The following is a 27,130-nucleotide window of genomic DNA, read 5'->3' as shown; positions in this document are numbered from 1 at the left end:
CACGTGCGTTTCCCAACAATGCACTTAACGCGATCGCACACAGCAGTGCTTTAAGTGCTACTTTCGAGTCGCTATCCGTCTGTCAGGTGCTGAAATGACACCTTACACAATGGCTCGTTTTTGTAGCACGCGCTTCTTTTCGAAATGTTTAGGCTAATTGTTTTCACCCGATGTGCATGTGGTAGGTGAATAAAGTGTGTTCATTATGAATATGAACATTTCAATTATAGAGAAAGATAAAGGGAAGAGCTAATTAATCCAATTTCTCAGAAAATCCGGCATTCAGTTTAAGTATTGCCTTCTGCAGTTGTTGGAACATATGATAGGCAGTGTGTGATATATAAGGTTTGTAACAGCCTGAAAACCTTTAATCACATGGTTCCTCTAAATAGAGGATAGGTCACAATAGTCTCAAAGAGGAAATCATGTCTGCTCTAAACAGCAGCAGGAGAAAGACAAAGACACTGACACTGACAACCACCAAGTAAGCATATTGACCATTTCTCTTTTAAACACAACATTTTTACTTTGCATAAAATGTGGAGTAACTTTAATACAGCAATCCAGCAACAAACATGCATCCCTTGTTAGAACCAAAAACTTGCCCAAACTATATATTTTTTTATTCTTTACTTTATTAATGTATGTTCAGTCATTAAATTTTTATTGTACTCTATTTTATATTAATTTAGTTTAGTAATTTAAAAGATTTAAACAAACAAAAAAAGAAATAAATAAAAACATGATAAGTCACATATAGGGTGTGTTTAAGTTTAAGTGCAATTCTCCGGTTGTCCTGCAGGTGACTTCAACAACCTGACTGCGTCGTTTGACCTCAAGCGAGTTCCCACTTCAGCAACCCATAAGTCTGGTAATCAACTAGATCTTATCTACACACGACACTGGTCACATTCCGGCGCAACCACTCTGTCCCTCCCGCTTATCCTCTGCGGTCTCCGCTACGCTCCCTCCCTCTGAACAGCTCTCTCTCTTGGATACTAACAGTGCCACCGACACTCTTTGCTCCACACTAACCGCCTGCTTAGACAACCTATGCCCTCTAACATCTAGGCCATCTCGTGCATCCCCTTCTGCCCCCTGGTTATCTGATGTTCTCCGTGAGCATCACGCCACACTCAGGTCTGCTGAGAGAAAGTGGCGCAAATCTAAAGAACCCGCTGACCTCGGTCTCTATCAGTCTCTCCTCTCTTCTTTCTCTGCTGATGTCTCCTCTGCAAAAACCCAGTACTACCACGCTAAAATCAACAACTCGCCTGACTCTCGTACTCTCTTTAAAACCTTCTCTGCTCTTCTTTGCCTGCCTGCACCCTCACCTCCATCCAAAACAGCTGGTGATTTTGCGTATTTCTTCGTAAAGAAAACTACCACCATCAGCAGTCAGTTCTCTGTGCCACCACCTCTTGTTCACGCCCAAACCCCCGACACATGCTCATTCCCCTCTTTCTCTCTCCTATCTCAAGATGATGTCTCCAAGGTCATGTCTTCTAACCACCCAACAACCTGCCCGCTAGATCCCGTCCCCACTCATCTCCTCCAGGCCATCTCTCCATCGGTTGCTCCCGCTCTGACCCACATTATCAACTCGTCTCTCACCACTGGTACATTTCCCACAGTCTTCAAAGAGTCCCGTATTACCCTGCTATTGAAGAAACCCACTCTTAATCCTGCACTGTTAGAGAACTACAGACCGGTATCACTCCTCCCCTTCATTGCTAAAACTCTTGAACGTGTGGTATGTAACCAGCTCTCATCCTTTCTCACCCAGAACAACCTCCTGGACAGCAACCAGTCTGGTTTCAAGAGCGGTCATTCCACTGAGACTGCGCTTGCTCTCTGTCATTGAAGCCCTGAGACTCATCTGTACTTATCCTACTGGATCTGTCTGCTGCCTTTGACACTGTTAACCACCACATACTCCTGTCGACCCTCAAGGCTATGGGTGTCTCTGGAGAGGTGCTACAATGGTTCAGTTCTTACCTCACAGTTAGGTCATTTAGAGTATCCTGGAGAGGTGAGGTCGCTGAGTCCCAACATCTCGACACAGGGGTGCCTCAGGGCTCAGTGCTTGGTCCGTTGCTATTTTCTATATACATGACATCCCTAGGCTCTGTCATTCGGAAACATGGCTTTTCCTATCACTGCTATGCGGATGATACACAACTCCACCTGTCATTTCAGCCTGACGATTCGACTGTTTCTGCACGCATTTCAGCATGCCTAGCTGACATTTCGCTCTGGATGAAAGACCATCACCTGCAGCTGAACCTTGCTAAAACAGAACTGCTTTAAGAAAATACAAGTGCTGTTTTTATAAAAGTGCGCATACGCTGAACTTACGTGCACTAGGACCCTGGGGAATCCCTGGAGAGATGTAGGAGGAAACATATGAATTAATGAAATATCGTGAAATATAAACAACGGATAACAAAATAGGATAACTAAAGTCGCCGTTAAATGCAATGTATGTTATTTACAGCAAGAATTTGACATTAATTCGATCTGAACGTATTTATTAGTAGACGACGTCATTACTCCACCACCTGTATGGCGTCATCAACTAGATTGCTGAACCAAATTGGTTCAAACGATTGATCTCTGACAGAGTTAATAGGTTTCGGGAAACAGTCGTAACGACATCGTTAATTTCCCCAATGATCCATCATACTATGGTAGTCAACCAGCGAGTTATGTCATTGTTCGGGAAACGCACCCCAGGTTGCCAGCACCACCCGGTCCTGTAGATTCATCCTCTACAATATTAGGAAAATTAGACCTTTCCTATCCGAGCATGCTACGCAAGTCCTAGTCCAGGCTCTTGTTCTGTCCAGACTGGACTACTGCAATGCGCTACTGGCTGGACTTCCAGCTTGCACAACCAAACCTCTACAGATGATCCAGAATGCAGCGGCAAGAGTGGTCTTCAATGAACCGAAGAGAGCGCACGTCACTCCTCTCTTCACTAAGTTACATTGGCTCCCTATAGTCGTTCGAATCAAATTCAAGACTCTGCTCCTGGCCAACAAGACCACCACTGGTTTGGCACCCTCTTATCTTCACTCGCTAATGCAGACTTATATACCCACCAGATCCCTACGCTCTGCAAACGAACGACATCTTGTGGTGCTAGCCCAGAAAGGTAAAAAATCTCTCTCACGTACCTTCTCGGGATTGGTTCCACATTTATGGAATGATCTGCCCGCTGCTACAAGATCAGCAGATTCTGTAGCCATCTTTAAGAACCGTCTGAAAACACATCTCTTCCGTCAACACCTGACTGATCAGCTCTGACTTCTATCTCTTTACTACTCTTTCAACAACAACAACAAAAAACCGTAGATCTGTATACTGTGATAGGCTATATGAGACCAGTTTTCTTTTATTGCACTTATGCTTTTTGTTGTCCTTATGTTGTTCCAATTGCTTCCATTGTTTCCCTCATCTGTAAGTCGCTTTGAATAAAAGCGTCTGCAAAATGACTAAATGTAAAATGTAAATGTACTGGTTCAAGCTATATAGTAGGTATACAGGAGTAAATTATTTTTTAGCTGAGTGAGGAAAGGAAGTGTAGCCCACATGTGGGTGGACAATTTTGATGAATGCAAACCCTCAGAAATAATGGCAGGAAACAAAAGTCATATAATCAACTCATAAATAATTGATGGAGTGTAATGGAAGCCTATAAACACCCATACACCCATTCCCAAAGAACTCAGATGACCTTATTACTTTAAATTGTGGAGAAAAAAACAAATCTGAATGAGTGATTGAAAACAAACAAACAACAAAAATAAAAACTTAAATGAACAAAATAAGGTTATTTTGAGTCAATGGTCGACTTGTGTGAGGAAATCTCGTAGAATGAGCTGGTTGTGCATTAACTACTAAACTACTCCCTCTGCTGGCCAAGTCCAAAAGATGTATCTGATTAAAGTAAATCTACACTTTTCACCCATCAACGATCACATACAGCAACCAAAGTGACACGTTGAGCTTTGTTAGGTTGTTAACATTCCTGACATTCATCTACGTGAAAATACAGCATATAAAAAATGTACAAATAATCTGCCTCTTGAAAGAATCTCGAAAAAATCAGGAACAAATATTCTGCAGGCTTACGAACCAAATAAAGGATTCACATCATGCACGTGCATGTCCTGAACTTGTGCAAAAGGCAGATGAATAATAAAACAGTGAGATGTTAACGGGACTTGGGGGTTTAAGAGATGTGTGAAATGGAAATCCAACAGACTAAAAAGACATGTCTGAGATATTTCATTGCAATGTAAACTAGGCAATAATTCATGATCTCATTCAGACTGCATTAATCACAACCAGAAATCTCATCACCTGTCAAATCAAACGATTTTTCTTCTCAGTAATCGGTGCATGTCACGTTTTATATATTTATTAATGGGAAAAAATTAACAAGCAATTTCAACAATCAAAAAGATAAGTTGCATCTGATGATCCAGAAACTATAAAGCAATGCCACGTTGAAAACACTTAAAACCACAAGAGGGCGCTAGGATTACATTGACTAAACGAACATGTAACTGCTTTCAATGTAATTTAGTCATACAAATTTATAACTAAGACGCGGTTTTATAACTTTTCAACTTTATGCATTTGTATACAGTTGTGCCCATCTGCTATGTTGTACAGCATGCATTATGTGCATTATATTATACACGAGCAATACAATGTTCAAATGTGTGCAAAAAATATGAAGTTGTTTATAAGTGTACAGTTCTCAGTGCTCTCATAAATCTTCGCCGGTCTGACATTTAACCCAATTCTCGACTCGAGCTGAATCTCAAAGTCATTGAAAGTGTAAGATGACACCTGGACGCAACAATCGAGTTTAAAGCTGCTCCCTTCATCTTCTTTCTGCCTTTTTATTTATACAAGATCGAGGTATGTCTATATTTAATCGCGAATAAAGCCCGTGTACATTCATATTCACGGCGTTTCGCGTAAAACCAGGCAGATGTGATCACGTGCTCGCTCGACCGATCGTCGTGTCACACGTTTCCGTACGTCATTCGTGTAACTTGTCATCCGACGTCGGATGTAACGACGCATGTTTAAGGTAAATCTGATTATTTTATAAGGTGTAAGGTTAATGACCATCGTGTCTGACTGTACACCTGTTCACAGGTGAGTACAACGTCATGCGCAGCGCAGGTGTTGACGGAAGTGCAGTAACGTAACTCGCGCTATTAGAAAGCATACACGTATGAAATGAGATCATAAAGGTATTTTTGATCATAGCAATTCTAGAAATTCCACCTAGATTAAACAGTAATGTGAGTGATGATCGCGTAAAGTGAGCTGATGGTGTTTGACAGGTGTGCACCGGGAGTGTAAGGTCGTGATGGTGTGATGGAGGATCTGGCAGTGCTCGACCTGTTGCAGTGTCCTCTATGTACGAAGCCTTTAGACGCATCTGCCAAGGTTTTGCCATGCCAGCACACATTCTGTAAAACATACCTCCAGCAGCACGAGGCATCGGTTCCTCAGCAGATGTGCTGCCCAGAATGCAGAGCTGCTGCTCCTGGATCAGTGGAGGAGCTGCCCACTAACCCTCTGTTGGTCAGACTTCTAGACAGCCTCCAGGATGGGGGTCCTCTGGGCACACCGAGGGACAGATCGAGGAGATACGTGGGCTCGGCGGACCAAGAGGAACTGTTGTGCGGTTACATTCAGGATTTGCGCCTTCAGTTGCCCAAAGAAGGCCAGAACACACGGGGGGTAAGAAGAACTTCAGGTACTTTTTGCATTAGACCGTGAGTAATGATTTGAAATCTTCAGACCATAAAAACATCTTTGTCTCCTTTCACAGTTACTCTTAGTGTTTTTGTGAAGTGCACACGAGTCGGGCCTGCTGGCTGTCTTCACTTTTAGGGGTTATGATGTAGGGCTGCAGCTATCGATTGATTTAGTAATCGAGTATTCTACTGATTTTCCATCGATTAATCGGGTATTCGGATAATAAGTATTTTTTCTTTATTAAAGAGCAATGCTAAATATACAAGAGAAAATAAGACGGGTCTCTTAAAATGAACAACTAATTTGTTTCCTTTTTAGAAAAATTAACATTTATTGCTGAAATTGCATACATTCATATCTGTGAAAACGAAACCCATTTAGTACATTCCATTGCCATATTACATTCAAAATGCAATGTAGGCCTAATACAAATGTATAAATAAGAAACATTAATAAAAATAGAAAGAATCATTTCAAAGGTAAACAACTAACTTCAGCGTATGCATGATGCATTTAGTTTATCTAAATTAGTTTTAGTTTCTTTTTTTTACTATTAAATAGTAATACATTTGTCCACATAAAAATACCGCGTTAACCAGACTTTTATTTTGGCAGGTCGTCGGAAGATGCTTATTTTTTTAGTGTGTTAGCTTCACTCAGTAAAATGTTCGTGAAATAAACTCAGAGCAACTCTGGAGATGAAGTTCATGTCCTCGTAAAGTGCAGTTCATTCACTCAGACACGCAGAACAGACAGATGGCATGTGTAAATAACAGGATTCGGCATCCACTAACGTTAGTCCGAATTTAGTTTGATAGACTCAATGCAGCTGGAAAACAAGTTTCACTCGCAAAATAGACTAAAACTAAGTAAAACAGCAGTTCACCATTTCAATAAGCTATCAGTTATTTATCAGCATGAGACATAACGTTACGTGTGAGCGTGTGAACAGACTAAAATGCGTGTGTCTCGCGGTGAATGCGTGAGACTTGAGAGCCCTGTAACATGAACAGAGTTTAACGGGCTGTGCGTCAGTAATAACGGTCCGTGGGGAAACGCAGCGCTCCGTGTGTACTGTAGTTAAATGGATTAAACGAGGCTTCGAGGCAACAACATTTGCCTCGATGATTTTTTGTATTCGAATTACTCGAGGAATCGTTTTATGATGTAGTATAGTGTTATTATTATTATGCTGCTATTGTGCTGAAGCGGCAAAAAAGGCTAAAACCTGCCCAGCTGTATCAGATTTCATTGTGTCTACATCAAACAGAACAAGATCTTTAGTTATTTCTACAATGGAACCAGAAACCTGCATAGCAAGTATTAACAAACTGTTTATATTATCAAAGTGTTATATTCCAAGATTATGTAAGTAGGATTTTTTTTATTGTGCTATACTTAGGCAATTACTAGTAGTTATAGTTATAGTGTAATATAATTGTTCTTTGCAATTTAAAAGAACCATGTGTCCAGTTACGTTTTATCAATGAAACAAACTGGGCTTTGGTTTGGCTAAAGTAGGTCGGTGGCTTTGAGTTTCAGTGGATTAAAAGGCCTTTGCAGTAACAAACAGTAGCTCTGTTTAAAAGTTAGGGATGCTTTTGGGCACTAGGGAGACCACGTGCCGGTTGTTAGTACATTTCCATTAAACAACCGGCATGTAGTATCAATAGAGTGGAGAAATATAAATATTTATAAACATATATTTTTGTTACAGTATTGATGGTTTTACCGGACCCACGATGCCTGGCCCAAAGTATTCTTCCGGTCTGTGTTTGGTTATAACAATTTATTTCATATGTAATATATTTTAATTAGTATTAATATTTTATTGCATATTAAATTGCATCAAAACTACTCAACAGTTTTTGATTCTTTGTAGAGGTCCACTGGAAGTTAAGTTTGGGCCACATAACGTTTGTTTATGTTGTTGCTGCTGAAACCGTCTATACAGTCGCAGAAAAATCAAGATGTAAACCAAAGAACACGTCCAGATCACATTTTTTAAGTTGTTGTTAAAGAATATACTAGTCATTTAATGCATGAAATAGTAATTGGGGGAGGGGTGCCTAAATGCAATTAAAATGTCACAAAGCAAAAATATCCTAATAATGCAGTTTTATGCGACTGTTTATATTAAAATAGCACCCGGGCATCTTTTTAACATCTGTTTTGATCATCTATTTCAGGTGCAGGCTCAAGCTTTATATGACTTTCAGGGTAATGCTCCTGGGGAGCTCACAATGAAGTCAGGCGATGTCGTTTATCTGCGCTGGAAACTAGATGATAACTGGTATTATGGGGAAGCCAGTGAGAGCTGTGGTCTGGTTCCAGTCAGTGGGGTTCAGGTCGTTGGTGAGCGGCCGCAGCATTTGGCTTTCTGCAGAGCTCTGTGCGACTTCAATGCTAACAATTTCCATCCTGACGACAGCAAGGAATGGTTGACCTTCTTCAAGGTGAATCTCTCTGTCTTCTTATTTATGTCAACCTTCTCTTAATGAACAAACCATAAGGTTTCTATGCAAAGTAAACTTAAAATACAGAATTTTGGAGAACTGAGAACTCAAAAGAGCATTTGAAAGTAAAAAGTTAGCTTCTAATATGAGCAAAGAAAAGAAATGTAACTTTGCTTTGGGCTCTTTAATGTAGCTTCACTGTTGTTACTTAGACTGCAGAACTTGAATTATATAACAGTTTTGACTCGGGCACAATGTTCATTAAAGTACATTCCATTGGAGTGGGGTTTTTTTGGTGAGCAGATGGTCCAAATGGGTCTGAAGCGAGTTATGGGCCTGCAGTAACAAAGGGTTGATGCCTGCAACTCTGAATCATATGAGCCGAGTAAAACTCTTCAGGGGGACACCTGTACACCCAGCCTTACATGTGCTTATCTCTCTCGACCCACAGGGAGACAGCATTACTCTTATTAAACAAGTGGATGAAAACTGGGTTGAGGGAAAACTTGGAGACAAAGTTGGGATTTTTCCCTTGCAGTTTACAGAGGTAAGAGGGTTTCTTAGTACTAATTGCTAACCATTTTACAATCGTGTTAATGTCTTTGAGAAATGTCCAGATCCTACTGTATTACACCACAAAATAAAAAATAACATTGTTAAGGGAACAGTTCACTCAAAAATGAAAATTCTGATATTTTGATAAATGAGATATTTTGAAGAATGTAGGAAAGAAGACCGTTCTGGGACACTTTTGACTACCGTTGTCATTTTTCCTGCTATGGTAGTCAATGGTGGCCAACAACTGTTTGGTTACAAGCATTCTTCCAAATATCTTTCTCTGTTCATCAGAACAAAGACATGTATATGGAATTATATTTGGAACAACTCGAGGGTGGTATTATCTTTCATAAAACAAGATGAAATATCTCACTAGTACTCTAGTAAAAAGCAATACATTTAAAATACATTTCTGTCATAATAGGTATAGGTTAAATATATTAACATGTATTTACTGACATGTCGCTTCAGACTTACTATTATAATATTTTTAGTTAACTTTATTTGGAGTACTACTTGTACGCCATGCACATTTCTTAATATTAATGTGTGATTTTTTTTTTAAGAATATCAGTCTTTTTAATTGAGATATTTACCTGTACTTGAAGTATACTTGCAATAGTTCCACTTTAGCACAATCAAATATACTTCAGGATATCTTTAGTTGTACCTTAGCCTTACTTCTGCACAATTAAAGTGCATTAAGTACAAATTAGTTGTTCCAATTTAGCAGACTTTAAGTATACCAATTTAGTATACCAAAAGTACAATCGCATGGTATTTTATTAAGTACATAAAGCGTAGATGGATTTGCAGTATACTTAGCATGAAATAAACGTGTTTCAAATACATTTAAGTGTATTTATTTTTCACTATGGTATCCTTGTCAAGTAAATGTATTTTTGTACCTGTAGATATTTGTAATACCAAGTAAGACAAAAAGGCTTAGTAAGAAATGTTTTTTTTTTTTTTTTTGCAGTGTACATTTGCACTTGACAAAGAGTTTTTAGATGTTAACAGTGGTCCAGATGCACTTCCGGTTTCGTTTTTATTTATTTTATTGTTACATCTTACATACATATATTCAATAAACGTTTTGATTCGGTTCTGTTGGTTGTATTTTGTTCAAAAGTTTGTGTAGTGTTAAAAACTGAAACGGGAAGTTCTTCTGAACCAGCATTGTTCCGAAGTGGTCTATACAATAATAATAATCTGAAATTGCATCATAAATTATTTTTGTGAGGAATTCATCATCATTATTTAGGATCGACCTGTTTCTCATAATCTTTTCTTTAATGCCAACGTTAAATTTAGAACAGAAGGACTTCGTCTCTTAGCTCTCACGGTGTCATTAGCTACTCATGATGCTTGATAACAAGCACGTGCAAGATAATTCAACTCCAGATGGGAATGTTTTCCACCGGATCATATCTGAGGTTAGTTTGATAAAACAGCCAGCTTCCCTCTCAGCACTTAACTCGGCGCCACTCTGGAATCCTAAAGCTGACCAGCCAGGCGTGAAGATACAGTAATGCGTCCTTTTACTTCGGTGGCAGAGCAGCACATGACGGGGAGGGAGGGGGTCACTCATGCCCACATGTGCAGCACCGGTCCATCTTACCGCTGCGCTCCTCAGACCAGCAGCTACGCCTGCCACTTTCACTCCGAATAAGAAGTTTGGCGCAGCAGGTGGGATTAAAACCACTTTTCTGCTGCCGGAGACGCAGCGGGTGAAGTGTTTCAGGCAGGAAAAACCCTCTTAACAGGCTTTGTGTCTCCCGCCATAGCCCAATCCAGCGGCGCACAAGCTTCTGGAAAAACACAGAAGGAAGGACTCTGTGGAATCACACCCACGGGTCGGCGGTTGGGTTAACGCGGATGCTCGCGCCCACGGGCGGCTCTCTGGACCGTTTTACAAGTCAACCAGGCCTCCGAATGTCAGTCTCCTGAACAGCCTGAACTATCCTCCCCGCAGCCAGAGCCAGCGGCCACCTCACTTCAGCTCCAGCGCACACTCCGCCTCCAACAAGACGCCACATCTCGGCACATTTAACAAGCCACATTTGAGGAGCTCTCGCAGAAACTTGCCTAAGGTGCGTGCATCTTTTTGCCTCACAATTGTTTTTATGGGAACAATGGTTGTTTGTTAATCTCAGAGACTTGTTTGTCATGCGTGTGTTATGATTTGGCAACAGTAGGTGATGAGTCAGAGATTTTAATTTTGGTACGCCAAGAGTTTGTTTATGCTACAGTGTGTGTGTGGTTTTCTGCATCGAAAAGAAACTGTAGGTATTAATGAATAATCTCTCTGTTAAAACATTCTCGCTTGAATCTCATCACAAGCAAGAAGTGTGTTCTTGCCAAACTCAAACATAATGTTTCGAAATCGTTGTTAATGTGCGTGATTCATGACTGTTTTGTCGTAACTGAATGATTCTCGCCCGTATGGCTTTTCACAAAAGAGTTCTCTGTCCGTAAAAGATTGTTTTCATCTTGAGAGGGAGTCGGTGCAGCTCCAGAGCTAAAAATGCCCCGTTCTCTGTCACAGCTTACAAGCTCATGACTCATATGGGTTACATAACACTTTTCTCTTATCTGGTTGAAACGCTCAGTCCCCTCCACCGAGCAGTGACTTTCTCTCTCACTCCTCCTGCCATCAGCTGTGTCATTAATAGGAGGCGAGGGGGACGTCACATGATGGAGTGAGGAGTCATGGTGCCATCCGCCCGGGGCTAGTTAACACTGGATGTTTGCATTATTTGTTTGTTTGTTTTTTCAGGTGAAGTCATAGGAAATATGCCCACTGTTTCTGACTCAGCGGTGTCTTTTTGATTTGCAGGAAAATATTAAAAGCACCAGTTTACCCAAATGGAAACGGCATCTGCATTTACGCAACTCTTCGTCATTCCAAAACTGTATGACTAGCTTATCACTGTGTGATAGAAGTGGGTGTCTGAGCTTTGCTTTGTAATGAAATTGAACGGGGACTGGAGCTGTCAAGCCTTAAAGTTGATCAAAAATGAACCATTAAAGAAACTTTACAGCCACACAATAAATAGCACTGTGTAGAAACAGAGCAAAATTCGTTTTGAAATGTTTTCTCTCTTCCGTAGCCTAGTTTTGTCAGGTTTGGCGTTCATGACAATTTTTTTTTTTTCACAACAATTTTTATTGTTTTTTCCCCAACATCAAGACAAAAACACCATACAAGGTGTTAAATAACATAACATGTTACATAAAATAAAACTAAATGAAAGCTTTTACATAAATAAATACATCTATACGTTAAGAAAAATCTATTGGTACCTCGGTAGTAACAAAAAAAAAAAAATCATAAAATAAAAAAAAATAATAATATTAATTGCAGCAATTCAATGTTCTTTAACCTTAATTGACAATTCCAAGTTATTCTGCTATCAGGTCAACTTGATCGCAGAAATGTAGAAAGGGAGTCCAGATGTTATAAAAGTCTTTTATCTTCCCTTTAAGAACAAATGTCAGTTTTTCCAAAACAAGATTACAGGACATTTCCTTGATCCATTGATTAGGAGAGGGTCTTCGAGTCTCTTTCCATTTTAATGCCATGACACGTTTGGCCTGAAGTAAACTAAAATCTATCAGTTTGCGTTGTCTTGCATTTACGACCAGATTTATTGGGTATATATGGAATAAACACAATTTGGGGTCTAGGGGAACTTTTTCTTCAATTAACTGACAAATCAAGTTGAGAATTTCCTTCCAAACTATTTGCAGCTCTCTACATTCCCACACGCAATGATAAAGTGTACCGATTTCTTCTTTGCACTTTGTACAGCAGTCAGGGATATTTGGATTGAATTTATTTAATGTCACAGGGGTAATGTATGTCCTAAAAAGCCACTTATACTGCAGTAGTTTGCATCTTGTATTAATGCTGTGGGTGTGGGCAAACAGACATGATTCTTCCCATTCTTTTTTCGAAATGTTTTCCTGGAGATCATTTTCCCATGCTGATAAGTAAGATAACGAGTTTTCTTTTGACCCCTCTAAAAGTATGTTATAAAATAAGGATAAATTGCCTTTTCCTTTTAAATGTTTTAAAGTGTGGCTTTCAATGGTTGACATTGGGCGTTCTAAGTAGGTTTTCAATTGGGTGTGCAGAAAGCTCCTGACCTGTAAATATTTGAAGAAGTGTTTCTGAGGAAGACCATATTTTCTCACCAGCTGTTGAAATGACATCAATGTACCTTCCTCGTATAAGTCTTTTACTTGACCAACTCCTTTACACATCCAGTTTTTAAATCCCACATCATTTCTGCCAGGTATGAATTTTGTATTACCCCAAATTGGTGAAAAACTTGATAATGTAATATCTTCATCTAAAAATCCATGTGCTTCGTACCAAACCAATATAGTATTTCTAAGAAAGGGGTTTTTGGTATTTTTTTTAAGTGATTTAATTGGGGAAGAATAAAGATAGCTCTGTAGTGAGATTGCTATTTCATTTTTTTCCAAATCAACCCATGCTGGGGAGGGGTCTGAAATCTTGAAATAGTGCGTAGCTGCACAAAGTTGGGCAGCCCAATAATAAAGTTTAATATTTGGTACTCTAAGTCCTCCCCGGTCATATGGCAAGTACAGAAGGGACAATTGTAATCGAGGGCGTTTATTATTCCAAATAAATCTGGTAAATATTTTCTTAAGTGTGGAAAAAAAAGAGGCTGGTAGTGGAAGTGGGATTGACTGAAAAAGATATAGGAATTTAGGTAGAATTGACATCTTTATGATATTTATGCGTCCTATAATAGAAATGGGTAATGCATTCCACCTCTCGAGCGAGTCCATGATTTTCTTTACTAATGGGTCGTAATTAGTTGAAACGACTTCATCTATACTTGGAGTTACCTTAATACCTAAATATGTAAATCCTTCGGGAGCATTAGCGAATTGCCCATGGTACATAGGGTTTCTCCTTTCATCTTCATTTAAAAATAGTAGAGCGCTTTTGTTCTTGTTCATTTTATAACCTGAAAAGGCTTTAAATTCTGTTAGTGTGTTGTTTAGTGCCGGGATAGAAGTCTGCAGGTTTGTGAGAAAAACTACAATGTCATCTGCAAACAACGATAGACGATGTTCCTTCTCTCCTATTTTTATACCTTTTATATCATGACTGTTTCGAATTGCCATTACAAGAGGTTCAACTGCAAGTAAAAATAATAAGGGGGACAGAGGGCACCCCTGGCGTGTGCCTCTATTTAAACCAAATGGCTTGGAGATTTGGTTATTTGTTATTACTTCTGCCTGGGGTTCCTTATAAAGTAACCTGATCCATTTAATGTATCCATCCCCCAGTCCAAATCTTTTAAGCGTTTCAAATAGTATCCCCATTCAATCCTGTCAAAGGCTTTTTCAGCGTCCAATGACAGGATCGCACGGTCTTTGGTATTCTGCTTTTTATACAGTATATTCAAAACCCTACGTGTATTATGAAACGCTTGTCTACCAAGCACAAACCCATTTTGGTCATTCATAATGAGGTTGGGTATAAATGTTTCAATTCTATTAGATAAAGCCTTGCAACGTATTTTTGTGTCACAAGACATTAAAGATATTGGCCTATAGGATGATTTATCGTTAGGCGGCTTGCCTGGTTTTAATACAAGAGTTATAAGTGCTGATCCTAATGAGGGGGGTAGGATTCCATTTTCAAACGACTAGTTGAACACGTTGAGTAAATGTGGCATAAGTTTTCCTGCAAATGTTTTATAGATTTCTACTGGAAGGCCATCAGGCCCAGGGGCTTTCCCACTGTTCATACACTGTAGTGCCTCTTGCAGTTCTTCGATGCTTAGATTTCTATCCAATTCACACATAATCTCTTCTGATAATTCAGGGAACTTAAGTTTATCTAAAAAAGGGTTTTGCTTTTCCAAGGTGTTTATGTATTCAGATTTATATGGGTTCTCATAATATGCATTCAAAACATCATTTATTTCCCCTGGATCTACAATGTTCTCTCCGTTATCAACTGTGATTGAGTTAATGCTTCTATCTGTTTGTATTTTTTAAATTCTCCATGCAAGTAGTTTCCCAGGTTTTTCGCCCTGATCATAATAAGATTGTTTTAACCATAACAAATTGTTTACTATTTTGCTAGTAGTTAGTTCATTATATTCGGCTTTAAGTACTAAAATTTCTTTGTGCTTTAAAGGGACATTATGGAGTTGTTGCTCTAAAGCTTTAATTTGCTTTTCTAGGTTTTCCAATCCTGTATAATATATTTTGGATTTATATCTAGTATAGCTTAGTATCTCTCCTCTTATATAGGCTTTAAAGGCCTCCCATTTCACTGAAGTGTCGTCTGGTCTGTATTTACAAGAAAGTACTGGTCTATTTTAGTATCTAGAAATTTCACAAAATCTGGATCTTGAAACCATCTTGCTTGAAATCTAAATCTAAAAGGGGATAATGGGAGGTTGTTTATCTTAATTGTTACTGTAATTGGGGCATGATCAGACAGTATGATACTATCATAATAGCATTTAGAAACTTTTGAAATTAGACTATTGGAAATTAAAAAATAATCTATTCTTGAAAATGTTTTATAGGTATATGAAAAGCAAGAAAATTCTTTTTTGTTAGGATTAAGGTACAGTATCTCCAGATTTCAGTTAAATTCAAATCTATCATATACTTTTCAATTACCTTTTTAGACTGTTGATGAGTATTGCCTGTTCCTAAAGACCGGTCATATGGGTTAAGTACACAGTTGTAGTCTCCTCCTATTATGTAGTGCCCGTTGTGTGATGATATTGTGAGAAACAAATTCTGATAGAAATTGGGGTCGTCTTAATTGGGTGCATATATATTTATTAGATTAATTTGTGTTGTTAAAATTGTACCATTGAGAATTATATACCTCCCTAAAGGATCAATATATTGTGCTCTTAACTGAAATGGGATTGATTTATGAATAAGGATCATGACTCCTCTAGCTCGAGAGGTGAAAGAGGCATTGTAAACTTGTCCCGGCCATCGCTTAGTAACTCTGCTGGTATCATCTTTTACCAGATGTGTTTCTTGTAAGAAAACAATATTTGATTTCATTTGTTTCAGTCTACCCAAAACTTGTTTAAGTTTTACTAGATTATTCAACCCTCTTATATTCCAACTACTTATTTTGATCTCTGAATTTTTAATCATTAATTACTTTACTTTGTCCTGCATACATTGCTGCAACTGAAAAGACAATAGAACATAAAAAATAATACAAATAATAGAAAAAAATAAAAAGGAAACATCGATATCAACAAAGCCATAAATGCAAACAATAAAGAACAACCCACTATGCATTCCCCCCATCGAGAAGCGTGAGTATACCCCTAGAGAACAAACTTCAGTTACGAACAACCTTTGATCCATAACATGGAGCAAACTTCGCAGGCCTTCCTTTATTATATTCCCAATGGGCTCACTGCCCAGTATTAATCTAGATTGGACCCGAAATGTAACAGTTTTAACTTCCGCTCATATAGTGGATCATACTGAACCTTGTAACGTTACTTCAACTCTTCATACACTGACATATTAACCCATTATTTACTAATTAGAAAGAAAAAAATAACATTTTGGAACGCTATTCTAACTGGCAAGAACTTCTAGTGCTTTTATAGTCCAGTTGGATTCACAAACTTTGTGTAATTATGTACTTCGTTAAGCATTACCTTTGCTTCATTGCACATCACATTCAGGAGCTAAGTTCGCCATTCCCTTTTGCATTACAATGTTCAGTCAGTATCACGTATTGATCGGATAAAGTCTTCTACCGCAGGGACTGCTTTAAAGATGTGGTGCCATTCAGCGTGTTACTATCAGGTTCGCCAGGTAGATCATGCCGTAACGGATCCCCCTGTCTCTGAGCTGCGCCTTTACTCCGTCAAATTGGCGTTGTTGCTGGCGAGTCTCCGATGATGGATCCGGGAACAGGCTGATTCGTTGACCTTCATACCGCAGTTCTTTAAGTCTCCTTGCTGCTCTCAAAGATTTCTCTTTATCCTTGTAGTTCAGGAACTTCATCACGATCGGTCGCGAGGCTGTCGGGCGGTTAGGGTTGATTTGTCCGATCCGGTGTGCTCGCTCGATAACAGGCGCGCAGTTGTAAGTGTCTTTCAAAAGTTTGGGGAGCCAATTTTCAAGGAAAGCGCAAACGTCAGAGCCCTCTGTTTTTTCGGGTAGGCCCACCAGCCTCAAGTTTGATCGTCTTCCACGATCTTCCAGATCTTGTACTTTATTACGCAGAGAGAGTGTTAGTCCTTCGAGTTCTTTAACTTTGTGCTGGAGAGATGTGACGTCTTCTTCGGTTTGAGCGATTCTCTCCTCGGCCTCCCCTATTCTTTTGGAATAAGCCATTAAATCGGATTTTATGCCCTTTATAGCATCTAGCATGTCGGTAGTTTGTTTAGAAAAGTCCGCCCTCAAACAGCAGATTGCACCTAAAATGTCGTCGTTTGTAGCGGCATTAGCAACGATCTGCACCTCATCCACTTGACTGCTAGCCTGCGCTAGTTTATCTCCATCAACTTGTGTCTGTGGCTTTGCTTGTTGTCCCGTTTTAACAGCTTTTGGCGGCATTTCGTCCCGTAGTTCTTTATATTAGCTTTCGAGTGATTACATAGAAATCTGGGTCTTTTGAAAGGAGTTTTCCACAGAAATTAAGCAGCGAGCCCTCCTCGTGCGTCTTAACGGCTGCGCGCCATAACCGGAAGTCCGCGTTCATGACAATTTAGGGTGCCCGTTTAATGCACCGATTATGGGAGGCAAATCCTGCCAAATTTAAATAAATAAATTAAACGATGAAAATGAAAACCAGATTAGCAATTTCATTATACACAACTGCGTGCACAATATGTGCCAAAATGAAAAATAACATGAAATTATTTTCATTTTCATTTTTACACTGACAATGCGTTGTCCCTGTCAAATTGAAAAAGAAAATGCAATTGGTGATTTGACATTTCATTTTCACTAAAATCTCGAGGCAAGACTGCCAATATGAAAATGAAAAGGCAAATGTGAAAAAGAAATTGTAAAAACATTTTATTATTATAGGTTTTATTAATGTTCACGCAATAATACTGACACAATTCAAATTAAAATGTAAAGTTTGATTTTCATTTGATTTTCTCTTTTATTTCATTTTCGTTTTCATTTTCTTGTTCACAGTCATGCAAATTACATGTTAATTAGTGGGTGTGGACGAGCGTCTGCATTACTGGGAACGCCCACAAAAACGTCATATCCGTTTATTCGAACGAACGTGTGTAGACCTTGTCAGGCGCTTGGCCTTAGCGCTTTGCAATGATCAAGATGACTGTGCCTGGTGCAATACCGAAAAGTTGTTGTGTGGTGTACTGCATCTCTGATAAGTTAACAGACGAACAAACTAAAGCATTGGAGAGTCCGTATCTCTAGCGTGCCCTGAAACATGCCGGAGCGCGATTGTCCCCACTACGCCGCTGACCTGCACTCACACTGTACATTACCATCCGCACCCGAGCAAGCTATCATCATTACACTGTGACTGCTTTTAAGAAAACATAAAAAAAGCGATCTTTCTCAGCACAATAGAATCCATCGTAATGTTCGGTTTATTTAAATTTGGCAGGATTTGCCTCCCATAACCGATATGTCCCAATTTAAAAAAAAGAAGAAAATTCTGTCATCGTTTACTCACCCTCTTGGCATTTCAAACCTGTTTGACATTCTTCCGCGGAACACAAACTAAGATATTTTGAAGAATGTTGTTACTGGCACCCATTCACTTGCACTGGTTTTGTGTCAGTACAAAAGAAGTGAATGTGTGCCGGCGCTGTTTGGTTACCAACTTACTTCAATATATTGTGTTTTGTGCTCTGTGGGAGATCATACAGGTTTGAAAAGACAAGAGGGTGAGTAAATATTGACTGAATATTTCAGAACGACCAAACACCAAACAATACAAAGGTTCACAATGTGTGAGATTAACTTTAATCACTCGAGTCGACAGAATAGTGTAGCACTCATAATGCTAAAATAATATTTATCTGCACAAGATTTTGGTCCTTTTAGAAATGTTGCCATGTGAAAGCAAACCAAACCAGAAAGAAAATGCAAATTTGGACCAATTTAATTTGTTTAAATGAAATAGTTTGCCTTTTAGTCGCCATCTTTGTTTGTAACATGAAACTGCAGGTTACTTTACATATCTTTATGTGAGTCGAAGTCGAATGAAGTCAAAAGTCTCAAATTATAAATGATTTCTTCAAGTTGACCATTTTGAATTAGGGTAAGGTAAGGTTACATTTTTGACAGATTTTTTTATGTACTTGCTCAGTAACTGATTTTTGTTTATATTTAACCCCCCAAAAGTTACAGATTGCAGCTTTAATTGACAGCCCCAGTACTCATTTAAATTCACTTTAAGGAACAGCCAGGACATTCTGCCAAATACATATAGTCATGAGTTTTGTTTTTGAGTCAACTTAGCCTCTAAAGCAGTAGTTCTCAAACTGGGGGCCGTGGCCCCTGGGGGGCCCCGAGATGGATCCAGGGGGCCACAGGTTTTGTGGCATTTTATGAAATATAGAAATTGATCATAGATTTTATGCAATCAAACATCAGAAAAATAAGTCCACCAGACAAAAGAATTGATGTTTCAGCATTGTATAACCGAATATGTTTTTGTTTAAATAAAAATATTAAATTTAAGATTACAAGTCTTTATTTGGGGGCCGCAAAGTGATGCACTCTACACAAAGGGGGCCTTACAACGAAAAAGTTTGAGAACCACTGCGAACAATTGAAATCTATAATCTCCATTGTTCTCAATAGTATTCATGTAATGACTGACCAGTGAACCAGCTTTCCTGGTGGACTTTGAATCCCAAGTTCAACAGTTTCAACAAAATGAAAAGCCAAGAGTTTTGGTCTCACCATCTGCTTCTATCAGAAAGGGGCGACATTCTTCACAAGTCATTCTGTGATACGTCTCATTTACAGTCTTTCTCATTTTAAAGCATTTAAACTTATTTTGTACTGATTCACCTGCCTTTTAAAACAACTTTCTTCAAGACATCTGACTGTTCTTGTGCTCTTTTAAGAGATGATGAAGTCATCATCATCACAGTAATGCATGTGAAACTCTGTGGCTTTCAAAGGCAGCGCTGGTGTAACTAGACTGTAATCACCTGTACTCTCTTAGAAAAGTGTAAGCGTATTAGAGAGACATGGAGATTGTCAAAATTACATATGGCTCTCTTGTTTCATCATGCTTTTGTAATGCTCTAATATTAGATTGGATTTCAGTTAGTGCAAGATTAATGACTCAGCTGCCCAGACTCAGTTCTCCATCAGCCCACCTCTGTCTTTTCTTAGCCCATGGTCTCAATCTTTGTGGTTTGTTATCAGACCCCTCAGTCAGGTTTTCTGTCTGAGTCAGTTCTGCGTTGAATGTCAGAGATGTTTAATTTGGTATTATGTAAGAGAGCTACCAAAATAACTCCCGAGTTAACCTCGAAACTTCATGTTAATTTATGGGACTGTCAAGTTGTAATTGCACAATAGCAAGAGAGTCTCAGGCTTTACGCTTATAGGTGATTAAAAGGTGGAAATGCTTGACTGTGGCCGTTTAATTACTCATATTTATAAATCCTTATATTAAAACGTTATTAAAGTTGCACAACACTGAAATGTTGAGGGGCATAACCACAAAGTCATTAGTATTTTCTTACAGCAGTACACATGAATGAAAAATATTCATCATTACTTTCTAACCATTTTCTGAACTGTTTTCAAGGTAATAATAAAAAAGTACATTTTTAGGTACAAATACGATTCCATATGTTAACATTAAAAACAGCAAATACCAAGTTAAATACAGTAAATTTAAAGCTAACTTGAACAAATAATGTACTATAATTTCAATATTTACAAATACATTTTAAAATCAAAACTTGTGTCTGTTAACATGACTTAATGCACAATTAACGTATAAGAATGAAAATTAAAAATTGTATTTACAATCTATAAAGATGAATAAATTCTGTAAAAAACATAGTTTATTGTTATTTTATGTTAGCAAATGCATTAACTAATGTTATTACACGGCTCGTTGGAATGCTTGATTCTGATTGGCCAGTCGCGACATTTGCAGGTTAGTTATTCCCAGTTAACAACCTCCCAAAACTAATAACACACGGTAACCCGGATGCAGCAAATCATTTTGACAAATTAAATATGAAAATGTCTTTTAATAACATATATGACATTATATTTACAAATGATTAAACCAAATTGCCTGTTCGTGACATTTGAACGTCGTTTCTTACCTTAAAACCGAAAGTAAACGTTTTTTCCTCGTGGAAGCATTCCTGCATTCGGTAATAATGAGCTAATAAAATATTTCAAATTCACATTTCACGTCCAGTTTTTTCTCATGTGGCAAGTAGCCGTGTAATAAGCGGGTCCTGATCACACTGTTGGGGCTTATTTCTGCGATAACAACCGGCTGCCTGACTGTGCCTGTACATTATCCCTTACTTAATGCACAAGACCTTGTTGTAAGATGTAAACTTTTTTACATTTTTTTACAGCTTGTTTTACAAATATAATGCTTTTTTTTAAATAATTTTGACCCATGAAAGTTTTAGGACTTCAAACTGTTATAGTAGTTACTAAAGCAATAAACCCCAAGAAGCAGTGGGTTACAGTGCATTTTATAACAGCTACGGGGTTTTAGGCACTCCGCTTCGCGTCGTGCCACAACGCCCTTAGCTGTTATAAAATGCACTGTAACCCACTGCTTCGCGGGGCTTATTGCTTTTATAAAACGGTTATTCCATATGCTTAGCAAGGTTTCATAAAATAAAGTAAATAAAATGATATTTAGGCTATGTGGTGTGGTCAGCCGTTATATATTGAGGTATTTTATAACGGCTTAGAACTCAGCTCAGCCAATCAGAATCAAGGACCAGAACTGACCGTTTTATAATATTACATAATATCTGTTATATAATAGCTATTTTGTTTATGGCTTGATTATTTAATAAGCAGGGTGTAACGTTATAATTAACCACGTGATTCATGAAGGAGTACCTACAATTGTTTGTAAGAACCTTGTTCGGATATGAACCTGTTTTAAAGCAGCAAAATACACGATGTTGTCACACTGTAAATGCGTTGGGACTTTAACAAAGCTTATACAGTATTGTATTTCCGCTCACTAATATTTAGAAGATTACATGTTGTTTTTCATGTCTGCAGACAAGTAAATTACCACTTTCTTTCTCACTATAATAGGGAGACAGAAAAATGAACGGTGAAAGTCCGCCAAGCATCACCATGGCTCTGATTAACCCCCAGACCCCCGTTTCACCCTCTGAGAGCAGGATGTCTGCCACCCAGCAGCTCTCCATCAGTGTGTGAGTGTGGCACAGTAAAAAAAAAACAAATCAAATTGTTGCTATGGACCAAAAACATTAGTCACAAAATGTATTTCCATGTCATACGGCTTTTAACCTGATGATATGTGGTTGTGTTCAGATGTGCGGTGTTGTATTCCTACACGCCCCATCACGCCGAAGAGCTGGAGTTGAGGAAGGGTGAAATGGTGGGGGTTTATGGGAAATTCAAAGAAGGTTGGCTGCGTGGACTGTCCCTCAGAACAGGCAAAGTAGGCATCCTGCCAGCCAACTATGTCGCACCTGTGCTCAGGTGAGGAGATTCTGCATATCTATGTAGTTTTTTCAGATCAGTGAATTTGTCATGCCTAGAAATATGTGAAATAGTAAAGAAAGTGCGATACGTTGATGTAGTATTTCGATTCTTTTTTGGTTATCATGTGTTAGTGGATCATGTGCATAGTCATAGTGACAACCACTTGAGGTTACTCTGAGAGGGCACCTGTGGGAACTTCAGGGGAAATGGTTTGAGCAACAACCAGCAAACGTCACTGCTGACGTATGTAGTTAGTACTAAGAAAACTTCTAGTGTTGTCCATTTGTGGTTGTCACTTATTGCTATAATTTGTGTGTGATGCACTCTTGCTTAAGCCCAATGTGTACCATCTATGAGCTTTACCATAGATGGTGAGCCCCACCTGTCACAGGCCTTGGGCAATTTTCCTGGTTGTCTCTAATGTGATCTAATGCAATGACATGAAGACATTTTTAAGTCTATGAATAGTTTTAGGGCCACTGTAGATGTCTTGTTAATAGTATTTCCTGAAGTTTCATGTTTTAAGGCAGTCCTGTTTAAATATCAAGGTTACAATAATAATGTAATGATTTTCTCTCAGAACATCTGCAAGGTTTCTCGAACAAACCAAACCTGCCTTGCCTAATACAAGCACAGTTTCAACAAAAAGACACACCCCACACAAGCCGCAGGCTGTTGTCCTGGCCCTAGACAAAGTAAACGCCGACGCCCCTTCAGCTACAATGACTGTGATGTCATCTGCCGGGGCCGGGAGAGCACCTCAGATGGGCGGGAAGCAGGGTTGGACCACAGTAAGACGCTCCATCCACGCTTCACACAGAGGTGAGAAACAACAAGCCTCAGCACGCTGCATCTGTTCTATCGTGGGAAGTCGATGAGGTTTCTTTTAGCTGGCACAGTATATTTGAGGCCCGGTTTCACAGACACCGCTTAGCTTAAGCCAGGACTATACCTTCGATATTTACGTCGCTTTTTTATAAAAATGCATTGGAAGAATACATTACTGGTGTGCATACAAAACAATGGCACTGATATATTTTAAGATATTTCAGGGCAAGTTACTGTATATTCAGTTAAGACAGGTCAAACATTCATTTTTGTCAGGGACTAGCCTTAAGCATTGTATGTGAGTGTTTTTATATAACACTTTGACTGGGTTTGTTTTTTTGTCGTTATATATAAATACAAAAGTTAGGGGTTTCTCCTTATTCCCTTTGGCATATTTTTCAGATTGTGGTTTACCTAATGCATTATTAAAAGATTATTAAAAAACATATTTTTATTATCATTCCTATTAAAATAATAACTACTCCTTTTTAAAATAATGGACAGTTCCACAAATAAAAACTAGTAATACCATCAACATTCTTTTAGCTAGTGCTCTGATAAAAAAGACATAATTTGAATATTAATAATATGAATTTTATATTTGAAAAATTAAAAATAATTTTTAGACTTACAGAAAAACTCTGTTTTATTTATTAGTTACATTGTTAGAAGCTTAAATTGTTATCAATGTAAACAACATATTAAAAAAACAAAAAAACATTTGTGATCTGTTTCAAGGGTCATGGCCTTTAATCATTGTCCTGTTAACATCATCAGCCCTGTTACTTTTCCTAAGGCTTCACGCATAACTTGTTATATTCCAACAGAAAATTGAAATTCAGAATACTTTATGAAAAGGAAACTATTAGGATTTTGGCAGGTGTATTCGTTTTCTCTGATGTTCTTGACGGCTGCTTGTTTTTTTAGGGTTGCCTCACCACGGAAGCTACAATTCAAGTTCCATCCAGAGTCTTCACCCCCCTCCTCAGGATCTGGGGACGATCTATACTTTCGGACGTTCGCCCGTTCTCCCCAAAAGGAGAAATGGTTTGTTCTCAAACCCCATCAAGACGCAGCATTGGACACATGAAGGAACAGCACCCTCAGGTGGTGGATATCAAACAGGAACCAGAGATCCCATCCAGAAAGAAGCTAACAATGCTCCTCAGTCTATTCTGGTTAAACCAGATGCTCACAAACACAATCCAGAGAAGGTAAAAACCAGTGTATTAGGAGTAAGAGTCACTCCTTGTGAAGATCAAATGTTTAACAGTCTTCCATTTCTTTGTATGCACAATCACATCGGCCTTATTTTGAATATGCGTGCGGTTTTGTTCTTTGTTTTTTAGTTTGTAAAATCAGTGCGGTTCCTGGATGCTCGGGTCACTCCTCAGGCAACATCGAAGATGACACCTTCAGGACTAGGAATGTCCGCAGGACATAACGTTCCCACTTCTCAGCCTGGCATTTCAGGTCTGGATCACTGGAATCCCTCTGCTATTTTGGGTCGGGATGGAAGTACTTTAGTTCTTAAGGACAAAAAAACACTTCCAACCAGGAAGAGCACAGGGCAAGATCATACCGCCATGGACTTCCTCTCACTAAATATGAAACCAGTACTAATAAACCACCAGTCCAGCACTAATAGGTGAGCTTTCTTGAAATGCCGTAAAGAGGAAGTATTGCATTATCTGATCAAATGTGCTCTTTTGTGAAATTGTTTCCTCGCATCTGACATTTAGCAGCAGATATTGACAGAGATTTAATGAGATAAGCAATGACTAACAGTGTTTTAAACAGAAAAACATTTCCTTTCACAATTCGCAGAATACTGGAGATGCTTTAGGGTAGCACATCCTGGTGTTTGATGCAGTCTGACTGACTAATATTGTTTTCTCCAGATACAGGGTTATGAAGGGGTATAATGCGAAGACGGATGCAGAGCTCACGTTGACGGAAGGAGAGATCGTGATTGTTCAAAGACCACGTCCAGACGGAAGGGTTCTCATAACCCAGGAGATCAGTGGAAAAACAGGCCTTTTCCACTACAACATACTGGAGATAATGGACAAAGTCCTTTGAGTGTGCCAAAGTCTTTCTGTTGTGTAAATGTTATTTGACCAGTGCTGTGTTTAGAGTTGCACCAGTTTAGCCTGTTGTGTAATAAACCCAAAACAACAACATCCTGTGTACCTAAACGCAGGCCGAGACAGAATTTTCTGTCCAGAATTCTGCATAATGTTTTTAAAGATCGTGTATCACAGTTTCTGCCAATCTCATATTAATCTTGAGTGCCTACAGTAGTATTGCATACGTCGTATCTTTGAAGACTATTTAGTTTGATCAAATTTATAAAAGAGAGATACAGCTGTACGATTATTTCCGCAGCGCAGCCCGTCTTGACGCAGCGCAGATAACCTTGGTGGTAAGCGGGTCTCGCTCGTCTGTTGGCTCGTGGGCGGGCTCTTTCTTTCGTCTTTGCTTTTGCCAAATAAAAGGAATAGGATCACTGTGACGACACAGGGATCCAGAATTAGAATAAACTTGGAGTGCTGGGGGAGTGTATCAAGTACAGAAATACTACGTCATACATCCAACTCGTTTTTAACAAGTTGACCATGTTAAGCATGAGAAGCCAGGATGCATGACATGGCATGATACCCGATCTTTAAGTATGGCTAAATATGAGACTATTATATTATTAATGGATAAACGCATAATAAAATGCCGAAATAATAAGTTAATAAAACAACGTAATGGTTGGGGATTGTGGGGATGTGTAGAACGTTGTGAATGATGGGTGTTTCAATTCTGCAGAATTCTACAGATTCTGTTTGGCCTGTTGTTGTGTATTCCGAGTGTCACATTGTGTCTCATCCACACACCTGACACAAAGTTCTTCTTCAACAGATCAGCTCTGACAAGACGATTGTTCCTTTTTGGATGCTGAATCACTGATTGCACTTTTGAAAGGTGTGAGGGGTAAGGAAGACAATCCTGAGATTAGAAATGCAATCTATGAGCGTACATGACTGTTGGACGTTGCCCTAATGATGACTGAAGTACTCAAGGTTGTCTTTTCACGCACAAAATCCTGTCGTCGCAATATGTGGAATTGTTTTGTTGTGTAAAACCTCAGCAGGTCTTTCCTGAAAAATAAATAAAAAGTAACTTTTATCTTTAACAATGTAAAATTATTAAACGTATAATAGTAATAACGGACTGAAAGGATTCCGGTATCTCTTTATTTGTGTGTTTTAATTCAATAGGACAGTTGGTGGAGGGATAATATTAATAATACGTTTATTTTATATAGTGCCATTAAAAGTTTCTTTCTCAAAGCGCTGCACAACAATAATAAAACAATACATCACACATTAATAAAACAAATCAAAACAATACATCACACATTAATAAAACAGCACATTAAAATACTGTATAAAAAGCAGTCCTGAAATGAAATGTTTTAAGAAGAGATTTGAAAGTGGCTAGTGAGTTTTTTGTTGTTGTTTTTGGGACATGCTGTTATTCATTCTCATGAATGTGAATTCTCTTTATGCTTTTATTTGACTAACCAATAAAATATATATATTTTTGTTAATTCTCTTCCTTGCATACTCCAGCTTTAATCCTCCTAGTAGGATGTCCTTGTACGGTACTGTTTAGCGTGCTGACAAAATGTTTATATGCTCACCTACTTGTAAGTCGCTTTGGATAAAAGCGTCTGCCAAATGAATAAATGTAAATGCTTTTAAAACGAAGTACAT

At 38.6% G+C, this 27,130-nt stretch overlaps 1 protein-coding gene across 2 annotated transcripts; it reads left to right on the top strand.

Moving 5' to 3' along the window:
• Positions 1 to 4,877: 4,877 nt before the first annotated feature.
• On the top strand, positions 4,878 to 27,106 carry sh3rf2 (SH3 domain containing ring finger 2). 2 transcript variants are annotated; one of them, XM_057350060.1, is made up of 12 exons: positions 4,878 to 5,110; positions 5,179 to 5,276; positions 5,370 to 5,772; positions 7,980 to 8,246; positions 8,698 to 8,793; positions 10,592 to 10,897; positions 22,119 to 22,240; positions 22,362 to 22,532; positions 23,116 to 23,357; positions 24,291 to 24,577; positions 24,713 to 25,011; positions 25,265 to 27,106. In XM_057350060.1, exons 3-12 carry the CDS (start codon positions 5,404 to 5,406, stop codon positions 25,443 to 25,445), a joined length of 2,340 nt encoding a protein of 779 aa, XP_057206043.1. In that variant the 5' UTR covers positions 4,878 to 5,110; positions 5,179 to 5,276; positions 5,370 to 5,403; the 3' UTR covers positions 25,446 to 27,106. The 2 variants fall into 2 exon arrangements, with proteins under 2 accessions (XP_057206043.1, XP_057206044.1); XM_057350061.1 differs by lacking the exon at positions 5,179 to 5,276.
• Positions 27,107 to 27,130: the final 24 nt, after the last annotated feature.

Source organism: Triplophysa rosa, linkage group LG13, assembly GCF_024868665.1.
Source record: "Triplophysa rosa linkage group LG13, Trosa_1v2, whole genome shotgun sequence".
NCBI lineage: Eukaryota > Metazoa > Chordata > Actinopteri > Cypriniformes > Nemacheilidae > Triplophysa > Triplophysa rosa.
This window is presented reverse-complemented; position numbering and strand designations above follow the sequence as displayed.